The following is a 21,708-nucleotide window of genomic DNA, read 5'->3' as shown; positions in this document are numbered from 1 at the left end:
ACTAAAACAATGTTCCTTTGATTAAAAGCTAACAGTCTATGATTGTATCCAACCCCCACTTCTAAGCTAATACTGGTGGGACGTATAGAAGTGGAACATCAGGAGCCATCTCTCCATCATTGTCACTTGGCAGAGAACGGAAGAGCAGAGAAGTAAAAGCTGCCTGAATGTTCTCTCACTATAGGCATAGTTAATAAAGCTTCCATCTGACTCGTCTCAAATTCTGCTTGGAATCCCTAAATTCTTTGTCAGCAGTTTGCTGCAGGGAGGATGTCTTGGAGCTAGCATACTTGTAAATCGAATAAGATAGGAATTTCTTATTGATTCTGTATAGAGCCCTGAAAACTGCTTTTGACATGTGGATGATCTCTCGCTCATCTCAAGATGACAAGTGAATTTCTGTTACCAGATGCAGCATACTTTTGTGCTGCTGGCTTCACTATTTTTTTCTCCTGGTCTATTTGGTCATATTATGGGACTATTCTCTACATAGCCCTCTAAAATACATAGTAAAAAGTGGTAACTAAGAATGATGGAAAATTCTTTACTATTTTTAGTTAAATAGTATGGGGTGGGCTGTAAAGGTGACTGATATACTAAACAGTGTAAAAAAGATTTTGGATGATTTTAAGATTCAGCAACATTGTACAACTTGAAGAATACTGTTGTTAAAAGACCTTACAGTCATACTATTCTCTGAAAGAAATTACTAAGAAGAGGGAAGTGGAAAAAAAGCTCAGAAAAATCTGTTATGTGATTTGGAATAGAAGATCTATTATCCTTCTCTATGGAAAGCTCTCCTAAACCCTGTTTTCATTTGAGGACTTTTTTTTGTCTTTTTTTTTTTTTTTTTTTTTTTAATATGCATGATTTGGCTAACACGTGATAGATAATCCAGAAAACCCATAGACAATTCACAAAATGCAATGCAGGGTCTTGGGGAAACAGATTAGGTGTAAAGGAACAAATACGGAAGAGAAATGTGGTCTTGGGAAGATGGGAATGTGGAATTTAGGGTGGTAGACTGGGACAGGAAGAAGAAAGACTGTTTGAACAATGAACTGGTAGAAGCTGGGTAATTAGGACAAGTCCAAGTCTTGTGAAGAGTTAGGTCAGCCATGGCTCAAATGGGATGTGTCTGACATACCTGAGAATCACTGGGATGTGGAGAAGCAGGTGATGGGGGACGAGATTTTGCAGGGACAGAGAAAGATTAACAATAGTGGGAAAAAAGCATAGAAAGCAAATGTGAAGCATGGAGGTGGACATGGGTAGTAGAAGATATGAAGGATATTTGACATGCTTTGTAGGTGTAATCAGATCAGAATTGGAGGAAGCGTGGTCAAAAGTTAGTGAAGAAGGAGAGTGGAGATTTTGTCATGACACAGAAGAAAATTTTGTTGGGATGAGAAGTCCAGAGAGGTGAGCGGACTTGCTGGGCTGGGCCTGGGATTTGTACAAGAAGCCTGAGATGTGAAAATTCATTCCTGAGTATTTTTTATTCTTTTTTAAAACCAAAAGGAGGAAAGGATAAAAATGAAGAACTGAGTCACACAAGAATCAAGAAGAGGACAATATAAAAATACCATGTGTGAAGAACAAACAAAGTACATCTGTTGAATGATGTTGACCTCTGGACCTCAGAACTTTACTATTTCTTTTGTCCGAGAACTTAGTGAGGAATTCCACGTCATTAGTTTTAGTGCTTGTTCATAGATGTTGATAGCGTGCTCTTGGTATTATTTATTCTCTTACCCCGATCCCTGCTGGATGAGTTAAGGAGTCTGAACAAACCCATGTGTGCTATCACACTGGGACATGATGCACTACTTCATGGGATTTCTTTTTTGCCTTGTGTTTCCTTTGCAAAATTAAACAATATGAAAGCGTTGTTAACGTCTTGCATTCAATTTTATTGTAGTCAAACTTAAGCTTTTTGTCACAATCTTGGAAATAAATTTTTTTGTACATTTTGTAATTATTTTATAATCTCAAGGTATTTTTAACAAATACTGGTTATCATTTTAGCTTGACCTCTTTTGAAGAAGTATGTATAATGTCTTTGCCTGACATTTTCTATATATGCACAAATAATTCCTGTGCTGACCATGTGTAAACATATTTCAGGTGGTTCTCTAGAATCTCTTATTGCTCAAGATGAACATCTACCTGAAGATGTAGTGAGAGAATTTGGTGTAGACTTGATTACTGGTTTACACCACATTCATAATCTTGGAATTATCTTCTGTGAACTGACACCTGGAAAGGTAACAAGGAGCATTATTTATAGTGGACGTTGTATATTACCTTGCGTGTTAATCATTATCAGAGTGTTAATCATTATTCCTATTGTACTGTTTGTGAGAAGCTTATCTAATGTTGGAGGCCAGTTGAGCTTTGTAATAAATGTAAAGACAACAAGAAATGAGCTTGAATCTTTTATGATCTAATTGATTTATTTCTGTATTCTAAATTTGATAGAACTATAGATTCTTTTGGGCTTGATGTACTGGTCTGAATTAATCAAGGATTTTAGTTCTCTATCCTAGGGCCCTAACCTCACATTATACCTGCTCTATCATGCTGCAGGATATTTTGAAGTCACAGAAAATGCTAACAAGGGAGTAAATTTAACTTAATTTGTAAATAACTTTCTCCATTGTTTCCAAATGCCATTTAAATTATCATCTTTGACTTGCATAAAACCACCAATCTTTGCAATTTCTGTCGTTGACTGTCCATGTGGAACTTACGTACGGTTCAGTCAAAGTTCATGGTTTTAATTTAGATAGTAAAGTGAATGTAGCTGTGATCAAAAGTTCTTGCTTTAACAGTAATTTTGTTTTTGATCTTGATCTATAAGTGGTGAAGTTGCCCTTGTGTCTGAATTTTCTGTAAAACTTGCAGTTGTACTCAGTTTGTCATTTGTGGGTCAAAGTGCAGTAAGTAGATATGAATATGTAAATAAAGCATAATGGTAATGCCTCTGTATTTTTTCTGAAGAATAAGAGAAAAAAAGAAAATGTAAAAACTGTAAAGTATTCTTTTGAACACAGAATAAAGTGCAAAAATAAGACTTTTTCCTCCAGTTTGACTAAATGGGCAATTTCTTCAAACAACATTTTTGGGATTCTGAAATTTTTAATTATGGAAATTACCTTTATTTTAATTATGTATTTATGCATATGACGGCATGGGGAAAATTCTCATGTTTGTTAGACAAAATCTTTAAAATCTTTAAAATTTTCTGCTGGATCAAATTGGAAAGATTCACTTTTTTTTTCCTCAGAGAAGACAGTGTTACTTTTTATTATTCTTTTACTTTACAACATATCTTACTTCTACTCTCTTTTTTTCACTGTAGTAACATCATTATTGTTTTGATTTAATAAATAAACAAAAATGTGTGTTGAACCATTGATGGTTCTGTTGTGAGCTTAGGAAATTTTCTGGTTATAATAATATGAAAGTGATCATTCATCTCTTTACTTAAATGATTTGATTATGCTTTTTATTTTTTTAGTTTATATTGGAAATTTCAGCAGTCACTACTGTTAATATCTGGTACTTGTTTGTTGGATTCTGTTTATCACTGTAGATCCTGCTGGAAGGAAGTGGTAGTTTGAAATTCAGTAATTTTTGCTTGGCTAAAGCAGATGGTGAAAATCTGGAAGAGCTTTTTGATTTAATTTCCTCTGAAGAACCAGGAGGAGATGTCAGTGAAGGCACTCCACAAAGATGCGTGAAAGACAGAATTCGAGGTATGATACTTTTACTAGTCAAAACTGCTTTAAACCACAGGGCCAGAATGAAAGCGGGGAAAAAGCCCTTGTTATAAATAATTTTGAGAGGAGACTTTGAAAGAAGGTAACTGATCATCATTCTGTTGGGGCTTACTAAATTCCTGGAAAAACTGAATAATTAATTCTGTTGGGTGGACGTTTGTAAATACCATTGTCTTTGCAATGGAAAGCATCATCTGTAACTTTTCTGTAAGCAGGGTTTACATATTCCGCGTGTGGGGATTTCCTTAAGTAGGCTTAAAACTAAAAAATTTGCTCTTAAAGATTGTTTGGAGGGATTATAACATAGAGAGGGAACAACGCTCGTGAGTGAATAAGTAGAGAAGCTGTGTTTTACAGGTGTATGGCCATAATTCTAAACTTTCCAAGAACAGTTTAACTAAGAACTGGAAAAATATCCTTCTGTCATAAATAGGTTAACAATTACATACCTTTCCTACTCGTTTTAAATAGACTTCAGGTTATTTTTGGATCGAACTTTACACATAGGTGATTGTTAAATAAATATGATACAGCCTGTAAATTTTCAATTTTTAAAAGGCTTTTTTGCAACTGACATCACATCCCAGCAGTAGAGCTTAATGTACAAACTGTTTCTGTGTCGTGAACAAGTTTTCATTAGCTCATAAACTGTTCTTGCTTTATTTTTCATTGGAGAAAAAGAAAAAATAGAACCAAAATTTGTCTTTTTTTTTTTTTTTTTAATGTGTATATGGATGAGATTGAAAATGGTTCAAGGTAGCTAATTAATTGAAAATGTTAATTGTGTTTGGGTTTGCTAAGGGAGATTAAATTGTACGTTCTATTTGATGAAAAGTAATGATTATTAAAAGAAATAACTCAGTAAAATACCATTGGTCCTTGATGCATTTCACGTATCATCAACTAAGTACAAGTAGTAGGATTACAAAAATAATAAAAATCACTAAAAACATTGGAAATTGAACTTAAACTATCTTTAATAATTGATGACATTTATATCTCTAGTGTTTAGCATATACATTAAGAAAAAAAAAAAGTGCTGCAGACTCCATAGGGTCTAGGAGTAATTTCCATTAACTTCATGTTAAAAGTATACACAGCTCAGTAAGTACTACACAGAACTGCAGCTACTGTAATTGGAGACTACACTGCTGTTAGGTATCCATTTAAAATAGCTTAGAAATAGGCTTTTGTGATTTTTATTGACATAAGACTTTAATTATCCTTTTTGATGCCAGTGTTCCATTTCACTTCTGGTTTGAGGTTTGACTGTTTTGGTACTAAAGATACCAGAGAAAGAGCATTCCTTTAGGAAAGAGTGTTTCTTTTTGAAGTATGAGAGTTCCTTTGTTTTAATTTAAGAGACATCCATGAAAATGGACTACATGGCAAACACTGTTTTGTTTTCATCAAATAAGAGAACTTCAGATTTTTGCTTTTAATCTTGAGAATCTTTCAATAGTTCATGTCTTGGAGCATCTCACAGACCTCTATTTCCAAGATAATGATGTGTCATAGCAGTTACTGTTATATGGAACAATGGAATTCTTGGCAATATTTTGTGGGAACAAAGAGAGCTTTCTCAATACTTTGCTGTCTCCTGCAGAAAGCACATACTGAAAATATTAAGACCAAAACCAGATCTTTATTCAGGAAGAAATACAAATCTAATCTCTTTCCTGTTGCCTTTCAGAGCAGCTTTTTCAATTGTATGGTTAATGACCTATTGTCACTTCAAAAAAAATAATAAAAAAATCTGATAGCAAAAGAATCCAAAATAAGCTTTTTAAAGGACTATGAAATTTACATTTTTGCTGAGTTTGCATAATTCTTACAGAGATTTTGGAGAATCTAGTTAGTGTTTAGTTGGAAGCTACTGTAGAAATAGGAACTGCATATATATTTTTTTCTATAACAAAACAAATTAGGGTTTTCTGAATGAACTGCCATAATCTGACGTGATGTTTTTATAATGTTTTAATGTGTGAAAATAGGTATAACTAGTTTAGACTATTTTAATGACTGCCTTGTTTTTCTAGCAGTTTTCTAATGTTCTGGAAATTTATGTCTTAGGATATATATATTTTTTAATATAAAACCGGATATAACCTAATCTGTTCTGTTATTCACATGAGAATTATGTTGGTTTAACATTATTCCCAATTTCCTTGGCTGTGGAAACTGTCAAGGTATATCAAAGCACTCTTTGCATTGATTGCATTAGAAAATATAGCACAAACCAAGTTGGTTAATGGGAGGGAAGTAAACAACAAAATAGTTTCTGTAATCATACATAATTTAAGAAAGGTATAAGAGGAAGTTACTTTCAAATTATGTGTGGTATCTCAATTTTCTTGCATCTAAGTGGAGATAAACCCTAACACACTGAAGTGTGGAGAGAAAATATAGTGTTCTGCAGAACAGATGCTGAATTGAATTTGTATGCTGTATTTTGTAGGCAACCCAGTATACATGGCTCCAGAAGCAATAAAGGGAGAAGACTTTTCCAAATCCAGTGATCTGTGGTCCTTGGGATGTTTACTTTATGAAATGTTTTCAGGTTGTAAGTTTGTATATTTCTTTAGTATCAGTGGTAATGAAAACGTATTTTGTGGTCCCAATATAAATTCTTGTTTACTTTCCAGGGAAGTTAAGGAAGAATTAAGACAGGTTTGAAAGATTTCTTGAAGAACATATTAAATTTACTTAATAGTATGGGACTCTGTCAAGCAATCAATTAAAGTAATACTATTAAGCTCTACTTTTGAATGAGATCTAAATATAACAATATTAACCGACTTGTATTCCTCAAATACTGCTTGAAATTGCAGCAGCACTTGCATTCTGGCAGTGTAATGTTTTTATCTTTTAATATTAAACTGTGGGTGCATTAATCTGGCCAAGGAGAAAACTGTAACTAGAATAAAACTAGTCATTAGGCTTCCTGCAGATAAACTTAGCATTGTCTGCAGCTGGAAGGAAAACTTCAGCATCAAACAATTACAGTGCAGTGTTCTGAAGTCTTAGATAACACACTGATCTGCTGGATCGACATTTTCTGCTTAGACTTTTTCTGTTGGCTGTCTTACTCCTGATTTATACAGAGCTGTCATGGTGGCCTCCCTCAAGCCATCTTTAGTGCATGTCCTTGGCCTCTTCTGCTGTTCATGGTAGAAGAATTTAGAAAGGTTTTATGTTTAAGTTAAGAAGTGAACTTGGTAAATAGAATTCAGAGTGAAGGTGTTTATTGCTTTGGATGTTTTCTTTGGGAAATGAGCTCAATGTGTATCATTGCTCCTGAAAGCCATTTTGAAGTTTGCCTAATCAGGGAAATAAACCTTCTGTTTGTTTGTAGGAAGACCACCATTCTTCTCAGACAACTCCTCTGAGTTAATTGAAAAGATTCTGTATGAAGATCCACTGCCACCCAGACCGGAGGGTAACAATTTGCTCTTGTTAAATATGTCAAATCAGAGTAATACTTAAGTTGGTTTTACTTTGCACTGTTTCTTCTGAAGTTCATTGCACGAATCATTTAGCTGTTCAAAGTGAATGTTACAGTTGCTTTTCATTTGATGAGAACTTCTACCATTAATGATGAATGTTTATTTCTCTATTGACAAACAGGCGTATCATTTAGTGTTAAGAATTAAAAATAAATGTACTGTCCAGGATGGAATTTTTGAACTCTGTCATTCTGGGCATTGGTGGTATTCATGGCGACACTTGAATATTGGTGTCCCTTTTCAGTTGGTAGCAATGAGAACAGTGCGGTAGAGTTAAAACTGTTACTCCTTTCAATTCTAAGGGAAACTTTGTTGTCAAAGTGGATAAATTGCATTTCAGAGTTTTGAGCTCTCAGAATCAGTCTTTCTTGTTTAACTAAGAGTTCTGGAAACATCTTCTGTGTAATAGGATGCAACAACAGTCCTTTTAAAATTGTCAGGGTTGGTGTAAATTGCAATTAAAGCAGCTTTCAACTCTATTTTCTGCTAATAGCTGTATGATAATGGAGAGTGGTTCTTTAAGCATATAAAAAATCAAATTAGTTTGGTAACCAAGTATTGTTTTTTGCTGCTTCAGAGGATCCTTTGAAATGCAGAGTTTATATTTAGAACTTTTGATGCATTCACATTTTTTCAGATGAAATTACTATTAAATTAAGCTGTTCTAACACTATTTTCAGATAAAGATTTGATCTACCTTATCATAGTTGACAGTTGGTTTTGCTACCCAATCCTTACCTTAAGTGTTTGCAGGTTCTGCTTCCCAGAAACCTTCTGCAGAGTTCATTAGTTTACTTGATGGCTTGCTTCAAAAGGATCCTCAAAAGAGGTAAAGTGTCTAATTGATGAGTTGTTTACATTGTCTTTTCACTTCTGGAAAAAAACACTGCTATGGTACTACATGTATGTAGTACCATATGTAGTACCATAGTCCTGTATGCAACAGTGCAAAAATAATTTTAACCTTCATGAAAGAACAAATTACACTTTTTCATGCAAAGATATACGGACCGTTCTGATTCAATATAGGTTTGTGTTTTTGTAGGTGGTGCTAAATACATAATGATAACAGGGATGATGGGTAGCTTTTTAAACTAGATGTCTTTGCTATTCAAGAGCAATGGGCTCATCTATTATATAAGGCTTTGATTTATAGGTGTTAAGTCTTACTTGTTGTATAATGTAAGATTATCATTTGCAGGGTAGTTCAAATAATTTAAATGTTGGGATTGGCCCAACGGTCTCTTTCAGTCTTAACCTCATCCCTCTGTGTTGTGTGAATGAGGCATTTCAATTGAGGCAAAAAGTTTCTCATATAAGAAAACTTTTTTGCTGTCCAAATACAACTCAAAGGGATTAGTCGCTTCATTGAACCCAGTGTTACTAAACCTAGCTTGGTGTCTGTCTTTTTAGCTCTACTTTGCTATTGTTTTTTCATTTGTTTGTTGCTTTTCAATAGGTTGAATTGGACAGACCTGTTGCAGCACCCATTCTGGAAAGGCCGTCTTGGCCACTGTGATGGTGATTCTGCAGACAGCCAGGGACCAAGCTTAAGGTACTGAGTGTGCAAACAGATGTAGCATACAAGTGAACCAATATTTTTACATTTTTGTTTTGTTTTCCTGCGAGTATTTCAATCTTTGAATTTTGCTTAGAATTTTCACGTTGACAACTAATTGATGAATGAAATGTTACTCCATCCAATGAACAATCAGGGAGCCTTAGCAATTGCGTTATCCTATTAGTGTATTATAGTACCTGTTGCTTTCAATAGTCCTTTCTCCCTAGAATGTATTCACATTTTTATTTATTTTCATTGTTCATGTAACAAAGATGCTTGGTAATTTGACTTGTAATACTGTTCTTCAAAAGCCTTTCTAGAACCTTATGAGTCAATTTTATCTCTTTTATTGAAGTTTTTTGTTAGGTTTTATGATGTTCTAAGCTTAATCATAAAAACAATCCATATACATGTAGATTCATTTCAGCCTCACAAATGCAGCTAACCCATATTTCTTATTTATAGAGTAAAGCATTATAGAGTTTATAGAGTAAAGCATTAATCTAGTGTTTTCTTTTTAAATCTAGAATACTCTTATATATGCAGAAATACCCAAACCTTTTATGAAAACAGGCTTATACATTAAATAGGCTTCCTCAAATGTCCATTATCTTGCTGCTTTTAATTTTTTAATTTCCAATTAGGGTGTGTTTTAATGATCTGTAGTTCTAAATATTTGAATGATACTTTAGGTTCCATCCAGGGAACTCCTGTGAAAATAGTTTTATTTTAGAATGCTGAATGCTTTTGTGTTTTATCTATTTTTAAATTCTCTCTTGCATTGTTCAATACCTATTTGTGGTACCAGTGCTGCAGCATTTTTGTTACTAATGTTTATTCTTATTTGGGATGCTGCTCTTTGTCTTTTCATTTCATTACTACTTTCTCCAAACAGGCAGGTAATAAATCCAGATTTCAAGTTCATACCACAAAGTCAGAACTTCTTCAACGTATTAGTGAGACTTAGGTCAACGTCCACCACAGTGTTCCTCTTTGAGGAATTCTCAGAGGAACAGAATAATCTTTTGACCTTACTCTTGATGGTCTCCTAATGCTTCTGAAATATGCAGAGATATGCACTAATTGGCAAATATGGCAAGCCTAGGCCATGGGCTTGACATGGAAAAGAAGTTGTCTACTTTTTCCTTTCCAAATATGAGGCCCATTTTTTTTTCACAATATGGTAGAGATTAATATTAGATATTCTGGAGACCCTTCGTGAAGATGAAAGTTTTATGACCCAGTTCCATGCGAATAGGACAGGTATAAAGAAACAAAAAGTGCAATTAATTGCCATGTCAATCCTCAAGCAAAAGCTAAAATAGGTAGTTTTTATTGACCTTAATCTAGGTTATAAACTTCATTATTAAGCCTGCTTCATTATATGGCAGTTGTGACTTCTTTCTGTGAAAATTGAAAGGTCTCTAAAGCTTTTAATACTTCTTTACAGCTCTATTATTTTGGGGTATAAATTTATTTACTAAATTCAAAAATAAATTTGTAATTTCTTAGTATTCTCTAAGTCACTTGCCAGAAACTTATTTTTCAGTCTTGCCTTTACTGGTATAAAAAGTTTTTATAACACATATTACAATAGGATGCTGATCTATGAGAATGACAGTTAAATTGCATGTTAATAATTCCAATAAAAAACAGACATGATCCATCTGATTTCTTTTTTTAAGTTATATAATTAATATTTCCTATTAAGCAGCAATGAGGATGCAGTATCATCTGTGTCTTGGAATACCAAGGAGCCAGAAGGAGTTTATAAAAATCTGTCATCTTCTACAGCGGATATTAATCTACAAAGCAATTCCTTCAAAATAGGTAATATTTGTTATGTTATTTTTGAAAAATATGTGTCCCGTGCATTTTGTCAGTCTTACCAACATGCTTATTTCCTGTGTTTTGTTTCTTCCTAATTTCAAGTATGACTTCATGTTCTCTTTCAGTAGAAAATCCAGCTGAGCTGCGCCCCAAAAATGTAGTTGATGGTGAATTAAATGAATCCATATTTCTTCTCAGGTATGAAAATCAAAGCAATAGTTAGAAGGCCCTTGAAAGTCTGTTTTTTTCCCCCTGTCTATTCAGATACTTTATTATTCTGTTTGTAATGTTTTCTTTCAGTGTTTCCTTGTATCCTTTTGAATTTTCTATCAACAGTTTAATATTAAGGTGCACTTGAATACCAGTTAAAACAAAGTGTATGGTTAAAGCAATGTTTTGGCTTTATGAAATTGGTTCTTTCTCATGTGTTTGCCTAAACAGAAGACTCCATTTAGAACTTCTTTCTTTGTTTAGACAGGAGAATGTGTTTTTAATATGGTTACTTTAGATGTGAAAGAATAAATGTTCATCTCAAGATGCATTAAGAAATTCTGCCTATGGCTCTTCATCACAAGCTGTTGGTATTTACTAAGTAGTGCTACAGGTATTAAATACAAAATTGTGATTGATTTAAGTGATATGTTTCACCTGCGGTGTGATTCTGAAACTTGTACTAATATACAAGCCAAGCAGGCTCTCCAAAAAAATAAATAAATAAATAAATAAAAGGTTTTATTCTTGTCCTCATCAGGCAGAAATATTTCTGTTTAAAATAAAACACTCTTTCAAGATTCTTATGTAACCTGAAAGAGCTTTTATGCATGATACTTTTCCAGTTATTTCAGTTGGTTTAATAAAGTATTATTACTCAGCTGTGATGGAAAAATGTAAAAATGAGATAAAAACATACTTTTAGCAATTCAGAATGTCACTTGTTATTTGCCTTAATTTGCTGAGAAGACAGACTGCAATGGTAGTACAAACACTTGATATAAAACCATATAATCCAAAAGTGTACTTTTAAGACCAATATATTTTATTTATGGTGAGTACACTTATTTTATTAATAAAAAGAAGAAAGGCAATATGTAGAATTTTTAATTCTGTTTCTACTTTTTGCTTGAATGATTGAATTTCTTAAAGCTTAAAGCATTGAAGTGTAAGGAAGTTCCTGTCCTGTCACTTGGCACCAGAATTTATTCAACTGTCATGGTGGTTAATCAGCTTTTGACAGTGGTAGCTTCTTCTACATGTGGAAAGGGAATAGGTCTTACTCATTTCAAGCAGTTTGATTCACTGATTTCTTGTCTTGTTTTACCCGAGAAACAAACTTGAGAACTGGAAAAATGGGAAAGAATTTTCTGTCTTTCAAACGTATATAAAAGCAAATTAGTTTTGGAAAAAATGTTTGATAAATGATTGATATGGGAACCTAGAATAATTTGTTCTGCCTCCTACGTAGAAATCATGCTTTATTGATTTAAGAAGTGAGACTGCTTAAACTTCCAACCAGATCCATTAGGCACCACCAACCAGATATTTAGGCACCACTTCCTTTTGCCTATTAAATTTAAGTTACTGTCGAAAATACATAAGATAAAAATAAGATAGATAAAGATAAGATGAGATAAAGATAAGATAAAATAAGGTTAAAAATGGGATCTATGTTAGTCATTTGATCTTTGATTTCAATGAATATCTTTAATTTTGTCTTGTGATTGCACTTTTAGTTTAGTTGCTTTTTCTAATAAAAAACCTGATTTGCAACTGAATATGTATATTACTTTCTGCAAATTAAGATTCTGCAAATGTCTACTCATTTAAAGGTGTCAATTAAATCGGTATTTCTTGACCTGCTAATTTTAATAATTCTAAAGTTGATTTTAAACATTTAAAATTTAAATGTATTCTACCAGAAAAGAGTTCACTAGCAGCTTGATTAAAATTGCGTAACTACAGTGTTCTGGTCTGTCTTTGTTTTCTAATTAGTGGACAGGATTTTTAAAATAACTAAAAAACAAGCCTGCTTCACACTCATATGTGAAAATGAGACAGTTTTTAATTCCCACCAGCTTACAAAGATTTGGCAGTCAGGAGAAAATTAATAACAACAAAATAAATTACAATTTTTGTCTCTTTTTAGTTCTCGTCCTACTCCTAGAACCAGCATTACAGTAGAAGTAAGTGATGTTACTACTGCCCCAATCCAAAATTCTCATCAAAGAGATTCATGCTTGACAAAGGTGAGTAGCAAAATAATACTGAGAGATGGAGGTATCATCACAGTTAGAATTATAGCCTGGAGTCTATAACAAAGACAAACTACTTCTTCCCTATTCTATAGTTATAATGGAAAAGTAATTAATACAGTAGTAGTTCCTTTAGTGTGCAAATTTAAAGAAAAAAGAAAATAGTTTCAGAACTCCAAATATAGAGCAGAACTCCAGATGTAGGAGTTAATCAAGATACTTTGTCTTCCTTTTTTATTTATTTATTTATTTTTTATTCCCCATGCATAGTAGAGGGTAATTCTGTCTTATCTACTGTCCCATCTACTTTTTTAAGCTTAGTTTGCAAGCAAGCTTTTTTTGGACCTGTGACTGTTTCTCACACATGTGTGTTTATCATAATTTTTAGTTGGGAGGCCTTATTTACTACTATATGAATAAAAAGCAATTTTAATTATAGAATTTACATAGCCAAACTCTGTGGTATAACATTTAAATGAAATATTGTGGCAATAAACATATCTTCTTCTTTTGTGCAAAAGTATTTCAAAAACCTTTGTTCTTGTTCTAGGATAAAAATAGGTGCTCAAGTCAGCAGGATATGGAGTCAACATTGAAAGAGCTCATTTACACTGAATCTGATCTTATCGTGACACCAATCATTGACAATCCAAAGGTATGGCAAAATGAAATATAAGGTTCAGGAACTTGTGGGTGAGGCTATTTTTGTAGATAAATCTGTAATCAGGGTGAAACTCCTTTCCTGTATTTTATAACTCTTGCTCTAAAGCAGTTCCCCCTCGTCATCTGGAAAGCTCTCATGCAAGTTTTTGGCATTCTTTTGTAACCCTATTGTATTGCTAGTTTGGAGGACAGAATTATTTTGGGATTGAATAGTAATATTCATGGTTTACAAGAAATGGAATCTACTAAATGCTGTGCTCAGTGCTTTTGTAGATTTGTTTTCTGATAACTTGCTTTCTTATTATTACTTAAATGAACACAAGGCTCATTGTGTTTTGGTGTGCTAAAAACAAAGCTGTCCATGAAGCCATCTAGTTTAGAAGTATAACATCTAAATAACTTCTGTTACTCTGTAAGGTTATGAAGGTCGTGTTAATATTTCTAATATGCATGAACTTTTCTAGAAAAGAAGACTTAAAGTTGTAAGAAATATCCATCCAATTTCTGTCTTACGGATTGTAACTTGAAAACTGTTTGTGATGAGTCTCTTGAGTGGAGACTGACGCTTGTTTGACAGCAAAGGGAAAGCCAAAAAAGAATTAGTTCTGCACTGCAATCGCAGTGTAACGTGCACCTGTAGGTCCCTGTGCAGTATTGGTAGAAGGAATGATAGGTTAGAGACTCTTGTCCTACATCTATTATTTTGGTAACTTGACTCAGTAAGTGGGAGATGCAGGACTGTAACACTTTTCATTGGAAGTGATTAGCTCGGTAGAAAATTCTTATAGCCGCTGTTTTAGTATAACTGTGTTTTTGTTTGTTTTAATGGAATTCTTAACACACTCAAATTCTTGTATAGCTGGACAGAAAAACTACCCAATAATACTGTGTTTGGGTTGGGTGGCCGCCAATGGAGAATTTCAAAGGTAATTAAACATATTACCTCTGTGAATTCACAGTCCTTTCTCAGGACTTAGACACAAAGCCTTAACCCTTCACTGCTTCTCTTCTGACTACAGTTGTAAGAGATGAGACTTGGGCGGAAGTGTACATGCAGACTAATTTCTTTACCGTGGAATCCTAGGTTCAGAATTAATGCAAAGTATCCCTCTAAATTCCATGGGCATGTAATCAGAGTCACTGCAGACTTTGCAATCTTCACATTAATGGATGACACTGACACCTGGTAATGCTGAAGAGTTTGCAATTTAATCTCCTGTAAATGGATTGACTAGATGCTGGCAGAAATGTAAAAGCTGAAATATCAGCTTATGTTGTAAAATTTCCCTGTGTTCTGCTAATCTGTGGAACTGAAAACCTTCTTTTATTTTTCTTTCTTTCTTAAACTTTTTGTAAGCTTTCAGCTGTGTATCAGACTGGATCCTTTATATAGCTTTGAGTATTCTTCTGTGTAGAAGAAAGGTAAAAATGTAAACTTAAAATCAATGTTTTTGTATTTCTGTTAAATAAAACCAAGTATTTAAATGGAAATGCTAACAATTGTACTCAAAACATGGAGTTAAATCTCATATATCTGCTTGAAAGAAATGCATAGTGGGAAATAATGGAAAACAGCTCAGTAATGAGCAGTGATTTGTACAGCCATCCTTTATCTTTGTTTCACATTCATGTTTCCATGTTCAATTGCTGAAAGACTTCTAGAAATGCATTAAAACTAGTTGTGATGTGTGTGTTTTGCTTTTACAGATAATGAAGCAAGTGCCAGTTAGATTTGACTTGAAAACTTTATCTATACCAGCTTATTCAGGTATGGCTCTGCTGAGGTTAAGACTTCTATGTTCTGCACATGATGATGTAACTATCCTAAGACTAGCCTCCCTTTGTAGATTATAAGTTCTCATGGGGAGAACTCAGTTGTTTTTTTTTAAAGCTAAAGTTGCAAATGTTATCTTTTTAGCTAGAACAAAAACGAGTAGAATTTTCAAGTGGTAATAGTTACATATACCCTTTCTTTTTCTTTTGCACTTTTCAATTACAAGCTGATGCTCAAAAGATTTAAAATAAGACAGCCAACAATGTGTTTTATTTTTTTTAGCATGGGAAACACAGATTTTTTCCTTTTAATATTTTTTGTAAAAAAAAAAAAAAAAAAAAAAAAAAAAAGATTTTAATTGAGATATTCAGCCAAATGGACTAAAATTTGACGAAGTTAAAGAAGCAAATGAAAACAGGATGTTAAAATGTGCAGTGTTGATAAGCTATAATACTTGGCAGTCCCACATATAATTGTGAAATGTTCCCAGTGGATAGCATAGATTTGTGGGTGTTTTTGTTTGTTTTTGTAGTGTTTTTAACCTCTAGCAAGTCTGTTATTTCTGAAAACAAAAGGCTGCACGTTGTCATGACCGTACCATTTCTTTCTTTGGAATGTTTCCTCTTGTCTATTTAAGGAAGTACTGTTAGGGTGTAGTGTGCTTGAAAGGGGACATCAGGCAAGTACTTGTAGAATTCAGGTAGCACCTCTTCCTAGATGTCAAAGTTCCCCCTTTTCTTTCTATACAGTATGTATTTCGGAGAGTTAATTTGTTGTTTGATAGTTACAAATTTGTTGAAGAAATTTGATAGTTACTACACTTAAGAGTGCAGTAAAAGAAAAAATCTTGAATTTGGCTAATGTCCTAGGCAAAAATGATCAGACTCAGGAATCTGAGGAGATGGTATTTTATTTAATTTTACATTTAAATACCTACAATATCAGTCCAATATCAGTCTGATATTCTGATGTTTGTCTGCTATTGTGGAAAGAAAAAAAGAAATAAATACCTGAAATTCAAACTGCTTTTCACCTTCACTGATGTAAATTTTAATTGTCTTTATTAGTCAGTGTGCTACTTAAGTGTAAGACAGGTTTAAAATATAGCCATGCTCTTTTCTGTTTTGGAGTCAGATAAGTTGGTAGTAAAAAGTTAGCCAAAACTGAGGGGATATATGATTACTAAAATGGACTGAAGTTAGCCCTTGAAAAAGATAAGGAAGTCTTTGGAAAATTCTCAATTCCCATACAATGATTGCTGTGCTGAACTACAACATTTATGCTAATGTTCCTAGTGGCTGTTTACTTGTGTTCCTCTTCAAGTTATCAATGTTCTGATACTCTTACAGCTTAACTAGATAGATATCTATCTGTCTGTATCTAGATAGATATCTATCTGTATAATATTTATTTAAAAATATATTTAAAAAATCAAGTTTGTTGCAATTGATTCTTTGGTGATTTTTCTGACTTTGATTAGTTTTTACCTCAATATTGCTGTAATGAAACTGCACTTAGTTTTTAAGAATTAGTAATGATTAAGGTCAAAAACACTGGTCCTATATTTAGAAAAAAGTAGAATGTTTACTTAAAGACCAGTGACTTGGGAGGGTTGCACTTTCAAAAATGTCTCAAGGTTTTTAATATCTTTTTATGCTTTGTATGTATTATTTCTTTTTTGATTTCTACAATCTTTATCTACTTGTTTCTTATGGTTAGCTGAGAAGTTATCGTCTATGAAAGACGTGGACTGGAATGACTTCTTGCAACAAGCATCTTCATTGCTTGATTCCACTGAGAAAAATGCAGGAGCAGCACGTTCTAAACTGAATTTACTCTATTACCTGTGTACTGTGGCTGTCCACAAGGAAGTTGCAAGTCGGCTAGTTAACTCTCAGCTGGTAAAAGCGCTGAAGGAATCAACATGGTTTACATGCTTGCCGTTGTAGCAAAAATCAGCTTCATTTAGTAATATTTCAAGAAACTATTGGTGTAATGACAAACAATATGACCAATTAAGTACAAAACAATGAAAACATTATTGAATTCCATGTAAGTTTTCCTAAAGGAGAACTGTTGGAAATTGCTGTATTCCATTGTCGTTGTACAATTCTTATTTATTATTATTACAATAATTCAATAACTGAAATGCTAATTAACAGAACATTTAAGAAATGAGGATATAATTATCTAGTTATTTTTTAAGTGGCTGTTTGTCAAATCAATCTATTTTTTAGCATTTCCCAACTACTGCTGTCCATTCTCACAAAATTAAATTAAATTAAATTTCCTAAATACTTGCTGGTTAATACTGTATGATAATCTGTATTTGTAGATGAAAGCATCATTTTTTCCTCTGCATAGTTGTATGCACAAAGAAAAAATATTTTTCTCAAACTTATACATTTAGCAATTAAAAAAAAATATATATATAGAGAAAAAAAATATTCTTTTACTCTCAGCATTTTTATTGGTAATTGATGTGTTTGGACAATATCTATAGTCTTTATCTATAATATTTTTTGAAAATGCTATCCAAATACATTTTTAAATAGTTACTAGTATTTTGAGTTTTTTTTAAACATCAGGTTCTGTCAGATCACTGAAAATCATTAATTTTTATCTTCTTCTTTAAACGATAGTTTCCAGTGTTAATACAGCAGCTGCGTGCAGCCGCCAACTGGGATATGTAAGTAATGATTATTTTAAATAATTTTTTTTCAAATATGGGATTGTCAGTGATTCTTTAGGAGTTTTTTGGTTTTTCGAACTGCTTGACTGTCAGTGTGTATATAATATTGAAGTCTTTCAGTATTGAGTTAACATGCTGCTCTTTTGCCAGACTTACTATATTAAATGTCTAAAATTTTTTCTAAAAGTTATATAACTTGGTTTATTCAGTGATTTTAAGCAACAATATTTGATAAACTAAGCCATACTGTAATAGTAGTAAAATACCTGTAAGGATAGGTTTTTAAAATGTTTGTCAGAAATATTTGAAGGTGATAGTGCCCTCTGCTGCTTGTTTAGTAAATGTTAATACTACTACATTTTTTTCTTTAATGAAACACATAAAACTGATTTGCTGATACCTACTTTTTTTTGTTTGTTTGTTTTGTTTTGTCAGTCATGCTAAAAAGTTTAAAATGATCTCTTGGGGGTTTCCTCTATTTTAAGAAAACTGAATGGGAGCATGACTTACTACTAAGGCTGTAACAAATAAAGAATCTCAATTTTTCACTGCTGAAGGAAAAAAACATATATTTTTGCATGAATTTGATAAATGAATCTGAAATACTAAAATAATTTGGCATAAAAATTGAAATAAAAATAACTTTTGAGCTGTAAATAGCACTTCAAATATTTCCTTTCCTTAGTAATCTGTAAAATATAAGCAGCAAGATGATTGTTTTTTGGTATTTTTGAAGTAGTTTTTCTTCATCTACAAAAAATGTATTTCATATACAGACGTGCTAAAGTTGCTCGGGTGATTGCTTTACTGGCATTACACACATCTGAACTCAGAGAAAATGTACCTGTTTCTGAGGTAACTTTCCATTTATTTTTTTTTAACACAGTTAATAAGTTTAACATTGTTAATGACTGTCAGTTTTTCACAGCTTTATTTTTCCCCTTATATGAAAATGGAAATATAATTAAATATGTTAACTTCTGCGTTTATTCTATGTAGTTATTGCAATCTTTACTAAACTGTGTCAGAACCACCCAAAAAGATAAAGCTCTAGCCTATATTTCTCTTCAGAAAAATCAAGTAGTCACTGTCATACTTTTGTATGGGTGTAAGAACAAAAAAAGTTGACTTATTTGGTTATCCTGAAATATAATTATTATAATAATACAATTGCTTCTTAGAAATCTTTTTTCCTTTTACAAAAATTTATTGAGGTGGAATTTGTTTGAGATTTCTCACAATTCTTGAAGAATGTGCACAATTGAAGAAGCAAGTAACTTTCTTTGGAGAAGAAAAATATTTTGAATTGTTTGTTCGTTTTTCATTCTGTGCAACTGATTTGATTTAAACAGAAATTAAAATGATCTTACCATCCTTTTTTGTGTGTGATACATACACATATTTCATAAACTTAATAGTATTTGCTGTTCAATATCTGTTTAAAGTGTGAGGTTGACATCGTTTCTACTTCATGAGGTATAGCTGGTATTTGAATGTGAGGAAACACAACTGCTAAACTCACTTTGCAAATATGCTAACACCCTTTGCAAATACAGAATAGAATAATTCAACTGGAAGAGACATGTGAAGATCGTGTCCAACTGCCTGACCACTTCAGGGCCAACCAAGAGTTAAAGCATGTTACTGAGGGCATTGTCTAAATGCCTCTTCAACACTGACAGGCTTTAGGCATTAATCACTTTTCCAGCAAGCCTGTTCCAGCATTTGACCACCCTCATGGTAGAGACATTTTTCCTCAGGTTCATTCTGAACCTCCCCGGTGCTGCTTTGTGCTGTTCCCTCATGTCCTCTCATTAGCGACCAGGGAGCAGAGACCGGCATCAGCTTCTGTGCTTCTCCTCCTCAAGGAGTTAGAGAGCAGTGAGGTCATGTGTCTTAATATTGTGCAGATCTGGCACATAGGAAAATGTTACTGGATAATAGTTAGCTGAATTGCCAAAAAAAAAAAAAAAAAAAAAAAAGGATCTTTCTGCTGTTGTGGGCCTCTCTGTTTTTTTCCTTGAATGAATAGTGCACCTTGTCATTTCATTATCTAGAATGATTATGGCCATCTTGCAATGTTGAATATCATTTAAATTCTGTAGTGAAAGCCGCTCTCAAAACATAATTTCTATTATTTTTTTTTTGGGGGGGGGAGAGAGGGATGTCTTTTATAAAGTTACAAAGTGGGGAAAGCCAGGAAAGGATGGCTAACTTTTAAAATTCTGGTAAAAAAACAAACAAACAAAAGTGAGCTGACTGGCAGTCACAGTTTCCACCATAGACAGTATTCTGTGATTCTATATGTTGTTTGTGCTCAACACTGTATATTCTAGTCTGCTTTGACAATGTAAAAGCAATAGACTAATGCTGCTTTACATTGAACTGTAATATGGTTTTATTCAAAATATTTCAAGTTTTGTGTTTTTCATATTAACATAAAATCATTCACAGAATTAATTTAGCATTTTTTAGGAATATACATGTACTTCAAAAAGCAAGTTAAATCTGAGACCAGTGACCCACTTAAACTGAAGGACTAGAAAAGAAAATTCTCATTATCATTCTTCTATGAATTAAAATCAATTTTCATATGCATTAATTAGGAAAATTATGGTTTTTAAAATTAACAAAACTGAATTTTAATACAGTTCAAACAGCATCTGCTCTGCTTGCTGTAGTGAATTATTTGCAGTTTTTTTCATAATAATATGTTTTAATTTAAAAAAAAAATTAGAATGCTTACCATATTAGTATGAGGAAAATAATTATCAAAAAAATTAATTCCAATGTTTTCATGTCTTTAGTATAATGTTTGTAACTTCTGATCTCTACAGTCGTGATTCCTGCTTCTCTTCCCCTCCAAGTAACAGAATTGCTAGTTTGAACATTCCTGTAGATTGTCAGCTATTGCATGCTTTTAAAAAAGTTGGAATTATTTATAATTTTCTATCTTCTGTTTTAAAAAAAAAACACATTTTAAACAGCATTATGTACTGTATTAACAAATAATGCCATAATTTATCCTCTTATATGAACCAGCTGATAGTCTAGCTGAAGTTTCTTGATGGCTGCTGTGATTTAGGAAATGTCAAAACCAAGCTGTAGCTAGTCAGAACATAATGTGAAATGACTGCATGATCCTGTTCTTAGGAAGTCTGTAACATACAACCCCAGAACTGTAAGTCCTAAATAAATCTGTTTTTTATTGTCTTACTTAAAATAAAAATAAAATAAAATAAAATAAAATAAATAAATAGTCCCTTACAGACAAGTGAAGAATGGCACTACTGCCTCAATCCAAAGGGCTCTCTAATTTGACATCTCTACAGAGGCAAATGTGGGAAACCTGGAGAAGCACAGAGTAATGCAAGCATGCATTCCTATTTCTCCAACACTTGTTCTTCACCTCCTGTGATAGGCATCTCTGGGATTTTTCTGAAGCAGGTATTCGAATTTGTCTTGTAATCTTCTGAACCCTCTTAAATGTTTTATCATCCATAACATCCTTTGGGAAGAAACTGCACAGCTAAACTATATGCTGGGTGAAGCAGTCAGTCCCTTTGTTTGGACCTGCCCTTGATAGGCTCATTCTGAGGCCTGTCAGTTCTTATGTTGCACAAGAAGCACATGCATTTCACGTTCATC

General features: G+C 33.0%; 1 protein-coding gene across 6 annotated transcripts in view; it reads left to right on the top strand.

Annotated features, from left to right (window-relative positions):
* The window catches only part of ULK4 (unc-51 like kinase 4), a 241,679-nt gene that overhangs the window by 4,479 nt on the left and 215,492 nt on the right, over positions 1-21,708 (top strand). For 3 of the 6 annotated variants that reach the window (XM_032182763.1, XM_032182762.1, XM_032182764.1), the window contains exons 4-17: positions 2,128-2,267; positions 3,599-3,761; positions 6,244-6,345; positions 7,141-7,224; positions 8,036-8,120; positions 8,751-8,846; positions 10,564-10,682; positions 10,808-10,880; positions 12,826-12,925; positions 13,482-13,586; positions 15,302-15,362; positions 17,088-17,269; positions 18,011-18,057; positions 18,837-18,915. In XM_032182763.1, coding sequence (XP_032038654.1) covers positions 2,128-2,267; positions 3,599-3,761; positions 6,244-6,345; positions 7,141-7,224; positions 8,036-8,120; positions 8,751-8,846; positions 10,564-10,682; positions 10,808-10,880; positions 12,826-12,925; positions 13,482-13,586; positions 15,302-15,362; positions 17,088-17,269; positions 18,011-18,057; positions 18,837-18,915 — 1,436 coding nt within the window. The remainder of the gene's footprint in view (positions 1-2,127; positions 2,268-3,598; positions 3,762-6,243; positions 6,346-7,140; positions 7,225-8,035; positions 8,121-8,750; positions 8,847-10,563; positions 10,683-10,807; positions 10,881-12,825; positions 12,926-13,481; positions 13,587-15,301; positions 15,363-17,087; positions 17,270-18,010; positions 18,058-18,836; positions 18,916-21,708) is intronic. The other 3 variants (XM_032182767.1, XM_032182765.1, XM_032182766.1) reach the window with 3 other exon arrangements.

This window comes from Aythya fuligula, chromosome 2 (assembly GCF_009819795.1).
Source record: "Aythya fuligula isolate bAytFul2 chromosome 2, bAytFul2.pri, whole genome shotgun sequence".
Taxonomy (NCBI): Eukaryota; Metazoa; Chordata; class Aves; order Anseriformes; family Anatidae; genus Aythya; species Aythya fuligula.
The sequence above is the reverse complement of the archived record's forward strand: the minus strand, read 5'-3'. Positions and strand labels throughout refer to the sequence as shown.